The 14,067-nt window shown below is 45.4% G+C and overlaps 1 protein-coding gene across 21 annotated transcripts in view; it reads left to right on the forward strand.

Annotated features, from left to right (window-relative positions):
* The window catches only part of LOC106609740 (neuron navigator 3), a 238,463-nt gene that overhangs the window by 208,412 nt on the left and 15,984 nt on the right, over positions 1-14,067 (forward strand). For 7 of the 21 annotated variants that reach the window (XM_082977814.1, XM_082977810.1, XM_082977813.1 and 4 more), the window contains 8 exons: positions 4,028-4,111; positions 5,682-5,793; positions 6,052-6,173; positions 6,395-6,415; positions 7,978-8,001; positions 8,500-8,672; positions 9,132-9,221; positions 13,547-13,712. In XM_082977814.1, the coding sequence (XP_082833940.1) occupies positions 4,028-4,111; positions 5,682-5,793; positions 6,052-6,173; positions 6,395-6,415; positions 7,978-8,001; positions 8,500-8,672; positions 9,132-9,221; positions 13,547-13,712 (792 nt within the window). The remainder of the gene's footprint in view (positions 1-4,027; positions 4,112-5,681; positions 5,794-6,051; positions 6,174-6,394; positions 6,416-7,977; positions 8,002-8,499; positions 8,673-9,131; positions 9,222-13,546; positions 13,713-14,067) is intronic. The other 14 variants (XM_082977821.1, XM_082977822.1, XM_082977830.1 and 11 more) reach the window with 9 other exon arrangements.

The raw sequence follows: 14,067 nt of genomic DNA on the forward strand, positions 1-14,067 counted from the left end.
AGCAGCAGGACCGCTACCTCCGCCTTTGTGCAAGGAGGAGCAGGAGGAGCACTGCCAGAGCCCTGCAAAATTACCTCCAGCAGGCCACAAATGTGCATGTGTCTGCTCAAACTGTCAGAAACAGACTCCATGAGGGTGGTATGAGGGCCCGACGTCCACAGGTGGGGGTTGTGCTTACAGCCCAACACCGTGCAGGACGTTTGGCATTTGCCAGAGAACACCAAGATTGGCAAATTCGCCACTGGCGCCCTGTGCTCTTCACAGATGAAAGCAGGTTCACACTGAGCATGTGACAGACGTGACACAGTCTGGAGACGCCGTGGAGAACGTTCTGCTGCCTGCAACATCCTCCAGCATAACCGGTTTGGCGTTGGGTCAGTCATGGTGTGGGGTGGCATTTCTTTGGGGGGCCACACAGCCCTCCATGTGCTCGCCAGAGGTAGCCTGACTGCCATTAGGTACCGAGATGAGATCCTCAGACCCCTTGTGAGACCATATGCTGGTGCGGTTGGCCCTGGGTTCCTCCTAATGCAAGACAATGCTAGACCTCATGTGGCTGGAGTGTGTCAGCAGTTCCTGCAAGAGGAAGGCATTGATGCTATGGACTGGCCCGCCCGTTCCCCAGACCTGAATCCAATTGAGCACATCTGGGACATCATGTCTCGCTCCATCCACCAATGCCACGTTGCACCACAGACTGTCCAGGAGTTGGCGGATGCTTTAGTCCAGGTCTGGGAGGAGATCCCTCAGGAGACCATCCGCCACCTCATCAGGAGCATGCCCAGGCATTGTAGGGAGGTCATACAGGCACGTGGAGGCCACACACACTCCTGAGCCTCATTTTGACTTGTTTTAAGGACATTACATCAAAGTTGGATCAGCCTCTAGTGTGGTTTTCCACTTTAATTTTGAGTGTGACTCCAAATCCAGACCTCCATGGGTTGATAAATTGGATTTCCATTGATTATTTTGGAGTGATTTTTGTTGTCAGCACATTCAACTATGTAAACAAAAAAGTATTTAATAAGATTATTTCATTCATTCAGATCTAGGATGTGTTATTTTAGTGTTCCCTTTATTTTTTTGAGCAGTATATATATATTACCTCATGCCTTTCCTGGGCTCCCAATCTGTTCCAGTAGTGGGTGTCATAGTCAAAATGTCTTCCCCGCTAGACCCATACACTCTCTCTGGTACCGGATGGTGTCTGGTACCGGATGGTGTCTGGTACCCAAGCTTCATGGCCCATGCTGTGCATTGGGACAACATTTCTCTCCCGGGACTCCAGTGGTTGAAACATGCACTGCAGCATTGATTAAGGCAGCGTTTTAGGTGCTGTAAGCTGATTTGTCTGGGAGAGATACTGCATCTTCAGCAGGTGCATACTGTTTGTTTGCAGTCATGTTCTCTTGAATGGCTGATTAAATATAAATCCCACTTAGAGCGAGGCACTGTTTTGTCATTGAACGAATGAGAAGAGCTGTGAGTGTGGTGTCTGCTGATTGACGTCATCGTAGATTGACCCTAATCACATTTCCATTTCAGTCATTTAGCAGACGCTCTTATCCAGAGCGACTTACAGTAGTGTGCATACATTTTCCGACTTGTCCCCTGTGGGAATCAAACCCGCAACCCTGGAGATGCAAGCGCTGTGCTCCACCAGCTGAGCTATCCGGGACACTAATGTACTGTATGGAAGACATTCATTTACTGTATCTGCTCACTGTCTTTAATATGTTAACATGGAAATGAATATTTTGACCTTTTTGGAATAAGGAATATTTTTAATAAAGGACTATTCGCTGTGTCACATTCAGCATGCTCCTAGCAGGTCAGTCTGGCCTGATTTGTAGCTAAAATGGCCGCCACATCAGGCAGACAGTTGTATGTGTGTAGTCACATATGGTTAGAGAAGCTCTCCCACGTCCATGTCAATCTATTTCATGTTTGTTTGGGTTTTCTTTGATTAGAACAAAGTCGAATGAGAAAAACCAGCATCCTGGAAAAAGGATTAAAAAGAACAAGCGTTGTAGAAGCGTCTTGGTATTGTTCTGTGAGATTTTTATTTTCTCCTCAGAAGAGATTCCATTCCTTGCCTTGGCTGTCATTAAAGTGGGTTTAAGAGGTGGGTTTATATCTCTGCACTCTACTTACCTACCTACCTTACCCTAATTTTCCTTCCTTCACCTTCCATCACTCTCTCTGTTTCCTTTCTCTATCTCATTCCTTTCCCTCTCTCACTCCTTTCCCTCTCTCACCCCTTTCTCTCCTCTCTAGATTGCCCTCCCTCTCTCTCTTATCCCCTCCCCTCTACCTCCTTTTTGTGCCTTTCTCTTTGGGGATTTGGGAATTAGTATATCTAGCCGTCTGTGCTGGCTTGTTCTATAGTAGTCATGCTGCTGTGTGTGTGTGTGAGTGAGTGTGGATGGGTAGAGCAGAGAGGGCTCTGAGGATGGCGTCGACACTGGGGAGCAGCAGTAGTAGTAGGGGCAGCTCTCTGGCCGGTTCGCTGGTCTGGCCACCCCTCAACCACTACCCCGGCTCCCAGCAGAGGCCCCAGGGCAGGGGTCGCAAGGCCAAAGGCCAGCCGCGGGATGCGTGGGAAGCTTCACAGCCCTACCCACAGGGCGGACAGGTGGGCAGCAGTGGTGGGTGTATGTCACATGATGGAGGGGGCTGATGGGATTGGACGGATGAAATTTTGCAAAGGTTATATGCAATTCAGCCAGAGAGGAGAGAAGAGGACCAATATGGTGGTGTTGGCTTATTGGTGTAGGACTGTGATTACTGTGTTGCTACTCCTCTGCCCTGCTGAGCTGAGATTTTCTTATCTGTGGGCACGCTGCCTGGCTCTGTGTGACTCACTGGTCCTGACAGGTGTCTGAGGCTCAATGCTGTGGAGGTGAGTGGGTGTGAGCTCACACTGTTCTGTCTGTTTCTCTCTCTGTCACACACATGCACACACACAATTACTATTCTTGTATTTCTTTTAGGTGAGGACTTATCACCCCCCCCCCACACACACACACACACACACACACACACACACACACACACTATCCCTCATGGTGCTATCCTATTTTCATGGAGCTTTACTTCCATCAGGCTCAGTGCAGCAGGTGGGGTCATGCTGCTAAACATTTGGCACCCTTCAGTTTGTCGCCGGTGTTTCTTCAGGTGAAAAAATAACTCAGGCACCGTTAAAGCAATGCTAAACCTTCCCTGACCTGTGTACAAGAAGATATGCCCACTTTTCACTTTGCTTTAGGTCTGGGTTAAGCTGTGTTTTTGTGCATGTTCAAATCACCAGTTGGCTGTGAAAATCAGTCCTAATCATGGATGTTGTTGTTGCTGCTGCTGTTGTCTTCAGAGAAAGTGAAGGTTCACAGCTTTCAGAAGAGCAGACGTGGTGTAGCTACCACTTCTTCTGTAGCACAAGTTCTGTACGGCATGTCTTCTTTGGACCTCCTCATGTTAACTTCCAGTTCATAACCAACAAGTTATCACCCTGGACCAGTGGGGGAGTGGTTAGCATGCAGCAGGCTCAGCGTTGCCATGGTAAAGTGCAAGCTGTAACTAGGGGGAATGTTCCTAGTGTTTTGGTTCAGATACAGAAATAAACATGATCGTCCAGCCAGTCAGTCAGCGCTGGTGGTTCAACAGAGGGATGACTTGACTCAGTCTATCAGAGCTGAGGGTCCCTGGGGAGAGTGATGACTTATGAGAAACACGAGGGAACATGAAGAGGGCGAGAGAAAAAATAGCCTACACCCTCAGGTCGCGTCGATTCTTCTTCTACATGTTTAAGTGGCTATCTAACGATGGATTTTCCACACTGTGTGTTTGTGGATCATCTTGAATCCACCTGGTTAGAGGTTGTTCCACCTACAGAGAATGGTATATTTATAGGACTTCAGGAAAATGTGACAGAAAATGTGCAAATTTTACGTTTTCTCTTTATGCCTACTTTAATGACCCGTCCAGTGCTTTTGTTGTCTGTGTTGAACTCTGACCTCTGTGTTGGCAGGCTCACCTGGTGGCAGCCTTTGAGAAGAGCCTGGGGAACATGACCTGTCGCCTAACGAGCCTCACCATGACAGCTGAGCAAAAGGTACATGCCTTTTTCTGTTGCTGCGGCCCACCGCTTCCAGATACCTTCTCATGTATGAAGTCGCGGCTTTAGTCTTTCATTGTCTCTGAGAAGTCTGCCTGTCTGTGCATATCACTGTTAATCCATGGTCCTTTACACTTTACAATAACAGTAACTTATAGAAGCGTTATAGAGCATTCATAAGGTCTTCATAAGCACTACATAATATACCCTAAATGATTTATAATCATCCTGTGTCGTGCCCGTGGCACATTTACCACGCTTTATACAGCATGACATTTTCTTATGAATGATTTCTGTATAGACCTCTTGCTGAAGGCTTCATTACGTTAGATGCTATGTTAAAGGACAATTCCACCCAAAAAACTGTCTTTTGGTATTTGTTTCATTAGTCCATTGTCATATGATGCAAAACTCATGATGCGGGGATGATTTCTGTATTTTTAAAGTTAACTCTCTTCACAACTTGATTGCCGACAAGCAAAACATTTTGGGACTATGTCAACAATGGACTAATGAAAAAAATACCAGAAGATAGTTTTTGGGTGGTTTTCCGTTAAGTTTAGTGTGGGACCTTTTCCCCTTTTACTTTAAGATGAAACTTGTCACATATGTATCCTAATCCAGGACATTGGTTTTGCTCCATACTCTGCAGAGTTATTTCTTCAGGGGCGTGTACTGAATGATGCTATACTCATAGACAGATATCAGACCACATTAGCGATGACAGAAGTGTTTGTTACGGTTCATAATTGGCAGCATTTGAGTGGGATTAGGGTCTGGGAGAAGAACCCAGATAGGGTAACGTCATCGAGCTCTAAAACCAGGATCAGTGAAAGAATGGTGCGTGTGTTGTAAATGTAAAACCGTCCTTGTGATGAAACTTGAGCGTTTCCGCCTGTCCGCCTGTTCGTGGAAACCCTACTGATAACATTGACGAGCTGTGGCAGCCCTAATCCTGGATAAATTAAACAAGAGATTCTAGAGGGACGTCTTTGTTAAGCAAGCCGCCTGCGCCCTCCCAACTTTTAATTAAGACTGAAACCCTATCACAAGCCCACAGTGGTTTTGGGGGAATTGGAGCGCTGTTGCCTTATATCTAATCATGTGGGTTTAATAGAGAGGAGCGGCGCCGTGTAGGTTTTATCCAAGCAGGTGGGGCGGAGGGTAAAACTCTATCGCTAAACCTTATCTTCTTAAACCTGCTTATGGCCTATCTCTGTGTGCTTTTGAGGCAGGAATATTTGACTGAGTTATCGTACGACTGTCATTGAGTTTTGGATTGAGAATTGAGAGAATGGTGCCCCTGGCCGAAATGAAGGGTAGGCCGTTAGAGATTTAGAGGCGGAAAACAAGATGTTTCTCTTTCAACAGGGTTAGTGAACAAAAAGGTCTATTCAAGATCCACCTAAAGCACATTTGTTATTTTTTTGGGACTCCAAATGGTGTTTCTGCAGTATATCTATAATCAAGCACATTCTGCCATTGTTTTCAATTGTGCTGGTTGGTATTGTCTGTGGGGTGGTGGTGCTGTGGAGGTTGATCTGTGGAGCTGCTTCTCTTCCCTCAGGAGTCGGAGCTGGCTGAGCTGAGAGAGACCATCGAGGCGCTGAAAGCCCAGAACACAGACGCCCAGACAGCCATCCAAGTGGCCCTCAACGGCCCCGACCACCTACACAAAGGTAGCACCGCCAGAGGAGAACCCTCCATATGCGCTTTAGTGTGGGCAAGAACCGCACCTCTTCCTCTTGATCGACCCACACATTTCAAACTCTGTCCCTCTTTACTCATGAGAGCAGCCATACACCACTCTAGAATGTTCAGAGCAGCCATACACCACTCTAGAAAGTTCATCCTCTTTGAAAGTTGATCTCAAACACCTGGCGCTTAGGAGTTAGACTGGGTAGGTACTAAAAAAGCGGGTTGTCTTGTGCTTCCAGACCTGCGGATTAGGCGGCAACACTCGTCGGAGAGCATGTCCAGCATCAACAGTGCAGCCAGTCACTCGTCCCTGGGCAGCGCCAAAGACCTAGAGGACAAGAAGAAGAAGAAGAAGAGCTGGGTAAGTTAGTGAGTGAAGAAATCCCATGGGAGAAGGAGAGGAGGAGGGTTTCTTGGCTCGTATAGACGTCTCCATGCAGTGCACTTCACTCTAACCTCTGAGCCATCTAAACCATGCCAGTCTCACACTCCTTTCTACTGAGAAGTCATACATTGTCATAACTGTGACTTGTAATTCCACTCCCTTTTCTCACGCTCTCCCTAACCCTAACCCTCTGCCAGGGAAAGGAGAGAGGCAACAAGGTGAATATGAAACCCCCCCATCCTCTCGCATGTCTATGACAGAGTGAATGACTGTGAGATAAAGAGGGGTAACACTTTGTACAAGGATCACATATTGGGCACTCATTTCCTAAGTGTATAATTGTGTATATAAGTAGGTAAATGGGAGCTTTATTCTATAGTATTAGCCAGTCGTTAGTCCTTCATTCAGTGTTTCCTGTACTCATTCATGTGTAAAGAAGAAAACACGAAATAAAGGCCTAATAAAATGTGTTAATAATACCAAATAAAGGCTTAATTCACTATTTCAAATAGTGCCTAATGTGGTCCATATACCCGAAAGGGACGGATACTTAATTGAGCATGAATCAGTGCTGTCCCGCTAAGTTGCCTTAAGTCCCCCAGTCAGTGTACCCCTTGATTAAGCGTACAGTCCATCTCTCCTAGTAATGTTAAGCTTCTTTCCCCTCTCCATCTGTGTGCAGTTACACTTCTGCCTCCCATGGAGAAAATATGACACACCATATTTGAGAAACGCATTCATTCAAAATCCATGTTTTTGTAAATCCTCCCTCGACCTTGTGTTTTTCTGCCGGTAATACAGTTTCCTGCTGGTTAATGACTACTATTTGCGAGGACCCTCTGAATAATTTTTCATTACATTCAATAATTACTCATACATTCTTATAATAAGATTCAGTACAGAAGACAACCCCACTTCAAGAGTATACAATCTGACCTCCATACTATCTCTTCTGGGAAACAGACCATGATGAACTGCTAAATGTTCGTCAAGGAGTACGACCAGCATCTTTACAACTGCTCAATTCCCTTTCCCAATCCTTCCCAGACTGAGCCAGAGAAAAGCTCAACACATGCTCATAAATAAAAATCAGGTTCTTATTTATGCAGCTATTCATATGAATTTGCATATAAATTCTGCCTCTGTGCCCCTGTGGCCTGAAACACCGGGAGTGTGTGGCTCAGAGGTTAATAAAGAGCCTGTGATCTGGCTGAAGAGGGCATCGCTAACAGCAGGGAGCGGGACATGGGCACACACACACACAAGAACACACACACACATCAAGTGCTGTTTCCCCTCCCTGGATCCATTCTTCAACTTGTACAGGAAACAAAATGTCTCCTACTGCCGGCTCCTTGTGGCTCCAGATGTTCTTTGACATGGGGGGAAAGGCTCCAGTCACACTGAAAATGATGTGATTGTGCTAGGGCTCCTCCTCCTAACAAGGGAACCTAGAGATATGAGGCAGCTCAGCTCTGAGTGCCAAAATGCAAATGCCTCAGACCTCAGGAACTAATTGCCAGTTAAATGGAGTTTTAAAGTGGCAAGGGAAGTCTTTTGGGGTATGACAGTTGAACAAAGGTCATTAGGTATTTAGAAGCTATATTCTTCAAAAATCAATATATATATAATTCATTTGAAAGTATAAAAATGGATGTACCAATCTCAGATTTCCCCTTTAATGATAATGGTGGCCCTAGCGGTAATACAGTAGTGATGATGTGTGGGTCAGTGGAGCGGCGTGTCCTTGTGATAACAGTAGTGATTGTTCTATCCTCAGGTGGCTGATTCCATCCCAGCACAGGTTAGTTATACTAAAGCGTCTACCGTCCGTATGCTGTGGTGACTTCCTCCTCTCCTTTCCTCCTCAGTTCCTCAACGTTTTCCCCTTCTACAACTGTTCGGCATGGAAACAGCCCCCCTCTCCTCTTCCTCCATTTTGACTGCCTGTTTGTTTCTAGTTCCAGGACCTTAAAAAGTCTGGCTCCTCCCATGCATTCCTCATTCCTCCTCCATACAGTCTGGCTCCTCCCTGCATTCCTCATTCCTCCAGTCTGGCTCCTCCCCTGCCTTCCTCATTCCTCCTCCATACGCTCTGGCTCCTCCCTGCATTCCTCATTCTTCCTCCATACAGTCGCCCTTGATTGGATCCCTCTCTCGCCCTTGATTGAGTTGCCTTGCGTTCCCTCTCTCTCAGATGGTGACTGTTGCCTAAGAACAGCACTGACTTGGCCCGACAGGAAATTATGTCCGTTAAGTTGGAGAGATGGGCGATGTTGACGTTTTGGTGTTTCTCTTGCAGTTGCGGAGCTCGTTCAAGCAGGCGTTCAGTAAGAAGAAGGGCAACAAGCCTCAGTCTCCCCACGATGATATCGAAGAGATGACGGACTCATCGCTGCCGTCCTCACCCAAGCTACAGCATGCTAACAGACAGGACAGCTTCCCAACACTACTCTCCTCAGCCTCTACCACAGAGTGAGTATACTGTAATATACACACACGGCAGATAGCCTAGCAGTTAGAGCGTTGGGCCAGTAACCGCAAGCCAACAAGGTGAAGAATCTGTCGATTTTCCCTTGTGCAAGGCACTTAACCCTTGCCCCAGGGTCACCGTTGATAATGGCTGACCCTGGACGTGACCCTACTCTCCGAGGATGTCTCAGGGGGAGTTGGGATATGCAAAAAACACATTTCTAATTAACACATGTATGAATACACACTTGTACATGTGTGAAACAGGACAAATATATTCACCCACCTCATTATTATTATTATTATTACACACAGGCTACATCCCAATCTACATACAACACATACTTCAGCATCTTCCATTTCTTGGCACAAATGTTGTTTTTCTTCTGAATTCACCCAGTCTTTTTTTTATATCTCTTCTTGTTCACCGTGTTTCTCCATTTCATATGTCTATCTGTCCAGTAACAAGTGCGTTTGTGATAGCAAGCCCCTCCCCATTTGGAAGTCAAAGAGAAGGCTAAACGGTCATGTGGTCTACAAGCACAGATCTCGGTAACAGGCAGTGTGTGGCTGGCACGCTGTTGGGGGTGTGAAGTGCTTTCATCATCTTAACTCAGCCTGCTTTTATCTTTTTTGGTGGCTCCCAAATGGCAACTTAGTCCCTATATTGTGCACTCTATGACCCATACGGCTCTGGTCAAAAGTATTGCACTATGTAGGGAATAGGGTGCTCTTTGGGACGTAACCTTCCTCTCACAAAGGGCCCCAATCAGGCCACGACACAATAATATAATGCACCAGAATGTGAGCTGCGTACACAAATATTAAAATCACTTGTAGCAGTCATGGGAGATTAGATTATACAGTGAGGGGAAAAAGTATTTGATCCCCTGCTGATTTTGTACGTTTGCCCACTGACAAAGAAATGATCAGCCTATAATTTTAATGGTAGGTTTATTTGAACAGTGAAAGACAGAATAACAACAAAAGAATCCAGAAAAACGCATGTCAAAAATGTTAGACATTTATTTACATTTTAATGAGGGAAATAAGTATTTGACCACCTCTCAATCAGAAAGATTTCTGGCTCCCAGGTGTCTTTTATACAGGTAACGAGCTGAGATTAGGAGCACACTCTTAAAGGGAGTGCTCCTAATCTCAGCTTGTTACCTGTATAAAAGACACCTGTCCACAGAAGCAATCAATCAGATTCCAAACTCTCCACCATGGCCAAGACCAAAGAGCTCTCCAAGGATGTCAGGGACAAGATTGTAGACCTACACAAGGCTGGAATGGGCTACAAGACCATCGCCAAGCAGCTTGGTGAGAAGGTGATAACAGTTGGTGCGATTATTCGCAAATGGAAGAAACACAAAATAACTGTCAATATCCCTCGGCCTGGGGCTCCATGCAAGATCTCACCTTGTGGAGTTGCAATGATCATGAGAACGGTGAGGAACCAGCCCAGAACTACACGGGAGGATCTTGTCAATGATCTCAAGGCAGCTGGGACCATAGTCACCAAGAAAACAATTGGTAACACACTACGCCGTGAAGGGCTGAAATCCTGCAGCGCCCGCAAGGTCCCCCTGCTCAAGAAAGCACATATACATGCCCGTCTGAAGTTTGCCAATGAACATCTGAATGATTCAGAGGACAACTGGGTGAAAATGTTGTGGTCAGATAAGACCAAAATTGAGCTCTTTGGCATCAACTTAACTCGCCGTGTTTGGAGGAGGAGGAATGCTGCCTATGACCCCAAGAACACCATCCCCACCGTCAAACATGGAGGTGGAAACATGCTTTCGGGGTGTTTTCTGCTAAGGGGACAGGACAACTTCACCGCATCAAAGGGACGATGGACGGGGCCATGTACCGTCAAATCTTGGGTGAGAACCTCCTTCCCTCAGCCAGGGCATTGAAAATGGGTCGTGGATGGGTATTCCAGCATGACAATGACCCAAAACACACGGCCAAGGCAACAAAGGAGTGGCTCAAGAAGAAGCACATTAAGGTCCTGGAGTGGCCTAGCCAGTCTCCAGACCTTAATCTCATAGAAAATCTGTGGAGGGAGCTGAAGGTTCGAGTTGCCAAACATCAGCCTTGAAACCTTAACCTCTATGGGCAAGGCGGGACGAATTCGTCCCACCTACGTAACAGCCACCTGAATTCAGTGGCGCGATTTTTGAATCGTTTGAAATACTATTACTTCAATTTCTCAAACATATGACTATTTTACAGCTATTTAAAGACAAGACTCTCCTTAATCTAACCACACTGTCCGATTTCAAAAAGGCTTTACAACGAAAGCAAAACATTAGATTATGTCAGGAGAGTGCCCAGCCAGAAATAATCAGACACCCATTTTTCAAGCTAGCATATAATGTCACAAAAACCCAAACCACAGCTAAATGCAGCACTAACCTTTTATGATCTTCATCAGATGACACACCTAGGACATTATGTTATACAATACATGCATGTCTGTTCAATCAAGTTCATATTTATATCAAAAAACAGCTTTTTACATTAGCATGTGACGTTCAGAAAAAGCATACCCCCCGCAAACTTCCGGGGAATTTACTAACAGTTTGCTAAATTACTCACGATAAACGTTCACAAAAAGCATAACAATTATTTTAAGAATTATAGATACATTACTCCTCTATGCACTCGATATGTCCGATTTTAAAATAGCTTTTCGGATTAAGCACATTTTGCAATATACTAAGTACATAGCCCAGCCATCACGGCTAGCTATTTAGACACCCGGCAAGATTAGCCTTCACCAAAATCCTATTTCCTATAAGAAAAATGTTCTTACCTTTCCTGTTCTTCGTCAGAATGCACTCCCAGGACTTCTACTTCAATAACAAATGTAGGTTTGGTCCCAAATAATCCATCGTTATATCCAAATATCCTCTGTTTTGTTCGTGCGTTCTAGACACTATACGAATGGTAAATAACGGTCGTGCGCATGGCGCATGGCGTGACAAAAAATGTCTAAATATTCCATTACCGTACTTCGAAGCATGTCAACCGCTGTTTAAAACCATTTTTATGCCATTTATCTCGTAGAAAAGCGATAATATTCCGACCGGGAATCTGCAATAAGCTAAACAGCCGAATGAAATTTCTCCACGGGGGCGAATCGTGCACGCGCCTCATTCAATGGTCCTCTGATCGGCCACTTGGATAAGGCGATAATCTGTTTCAGCCAGAGGCTGCCTCGTCATCGTTCAGGTTTTTCCCGGGTTCTGAGAGCCTATTGGAGCCCTGGGAATTGTCACGTTACAGCTAAGATCCTTACTCTTCAATAAACAGATGCAAGACGCACGACTCCTTGTCAGACAGGCCACTTCCTGCATGAAACCTTGTCAGGTTTTTGCCTGCCATAGGAGTTCTGTTATACTCACAGACACCATTCAAACAGTTTTAGAAACTTTAGGGTTTTTTCTATCCAAACCTGAACAATAATATGCATATTCTAGCTTCTGAGTTGGTGTAGGAGGCAGTTAAAAATGGGCACATATTTTTTCCAAAATTCTCAATACTGCCCCCTAGCCCAAACAGGTTATTAATGACTTGGAGAAGATCTGCAAAGAGGAGTGGGACAAAATCCCTCCTGAGATGTGTGCAAACCTGGTGGCCAACTACAAGAAACGTCTGACCTCTGTGATTGCCAACAAGGGTTTTGCCACCAAGTACTAAGTCATGTTTTGCAGAGGGGTCAAATACTTATTTCCCTCATTAAAATGCAAATCAATTTATAACATTTTTGACATGCGTTCTTCTGGATTTTTTTGTTGTTATTCTGTCTCTCACTGTTCAAATAAACCTACCATTAAAATTATAGACTGATCATTTCTTTGTCAGTGGGCAAACGTACAAAATCAGCAGGGGATCAAATACTTTTTTCCCTCACTGTATTTCCGTGCTTACTGATACTGCTGGTGAATTGGCCATGTACAGAAGGCTCCTCCATCTTGCTAATATCCTCGGCTGGCCATGCATTTGCCAGAAGCATGCTAGTTTCATTCACATCTGCTGTGTGTGGGCCAGCTGGCTAGTTGGTTTGCCCTCACTTCTTTGGAGGGTCTCTGACAGGCTTTTCTAGCCGTGGAGGGTGATGCTCATAGTGTGGGTTTTGAAGTCAATTTCCCCATTTCAGATCGTAAACTCAGCTGTGACCTGCAGAGTTTGATAGTAGTGAATGACTTACATGGTAGCAGTAGTAGCAACACTGGAACCGTAGACAGACACCATCTTTGTCTTTGCTTGGCATGCCAGATGAACAATTCCTATGATGGAGGATTCACTCATCCCCAATGCTCACGTGATCCCAGTGTGACCCCATACCACCTATGTGTATGTGTGTTTTCTAAGTATGTCTGCCATAACGGTTTCCTACTGCCTCCAATGGATCCTCTTTGGTTTGACTGTTCAGCCGAGTTCTCTCCCTCGGGGGTTGAGGTTCCCTCGGTGGACGCTCCCCATGCCTGTACTGTACTGTGTGTAACTATCCCTGTTTGTAGTATTTCTAGCCTGTATGTGTAACTACCCCTTTTTGTAGTATTTCTAGCCTGTATGTGTAACTATTCCTGTTTGTAGTATTTTTAGCCTATATGTGTAAATATCCCTGTTTGTAGTATTTCTAGCCTATATGTGTAACTACCCCTGTTTGTAGTATTTCTAGCCTGTATGTGTAACTACCCCTGTTTGTAGTATTTCTAGCCTGTATGTGTAACTACCCCTGTTTGTAGTATTTCTAGCCTGTATGTGTAACTATCCCTGTTTGTAGTATTTGTAGCCTGTATGTGTAACTACCCCTGTGTGTAGTATTTCTAGCCCTGTGACCCCTGTGCGACCCCATGCAGGCTGTGTGAGTGCACGGAGGCGGAGGCGGAGATCATCCTGCAGCTGAAGAACGAGCTGAGGGAGAAGGAACTGAAGCTGACAGACATCCGCCTAGAGGCTCTTAGCTCCGCCCACCACCTGGACCAGATCCGAGAGGCCATGAACCGTATGCAGGTGAGGAACCAGGTAGCCTGCTAAACGAATGCACAACCCAAACCATGGGGGACCACCAATGACAATTAGCACTGACTTCTATATCAAATCACTAATTGTACATATAGCCTTATATTGTTGTTTGTTTAACACTAATCCAGTCAATTTCTTGTCGGTTGTTTTATCTGTATGTATATTGTTTATAATGTAAACTGTAAAAAAAAATACTTCAGGAAGGAGACATCATTGGGTTGCACCCAGAGAAACCTGTTTCCCAGGGGCCAGTGGGCCGTGACACTGTGCAGTTAGGGAGCTAATGCAGTGTTTGGGGATTGTTCTGGCTCTTTGATGCCATGCCAGGGGTGACTGGGTTGGTCAGGGGGTTCAG

The sequence above is a fragment of the Salmo salar genome, chromosome 07 (assembly GCF_965601325.2).
Source record: "Salmo salar chromosome 07, fSalSal1, whole genome shotgun sequence".
NCBI classification, from domain to species: Eukaryota; Metazoa; Chordata; class Actinopteri; order Salmoniformes; family Salmonidae; genus Salmo; species Salmo salar.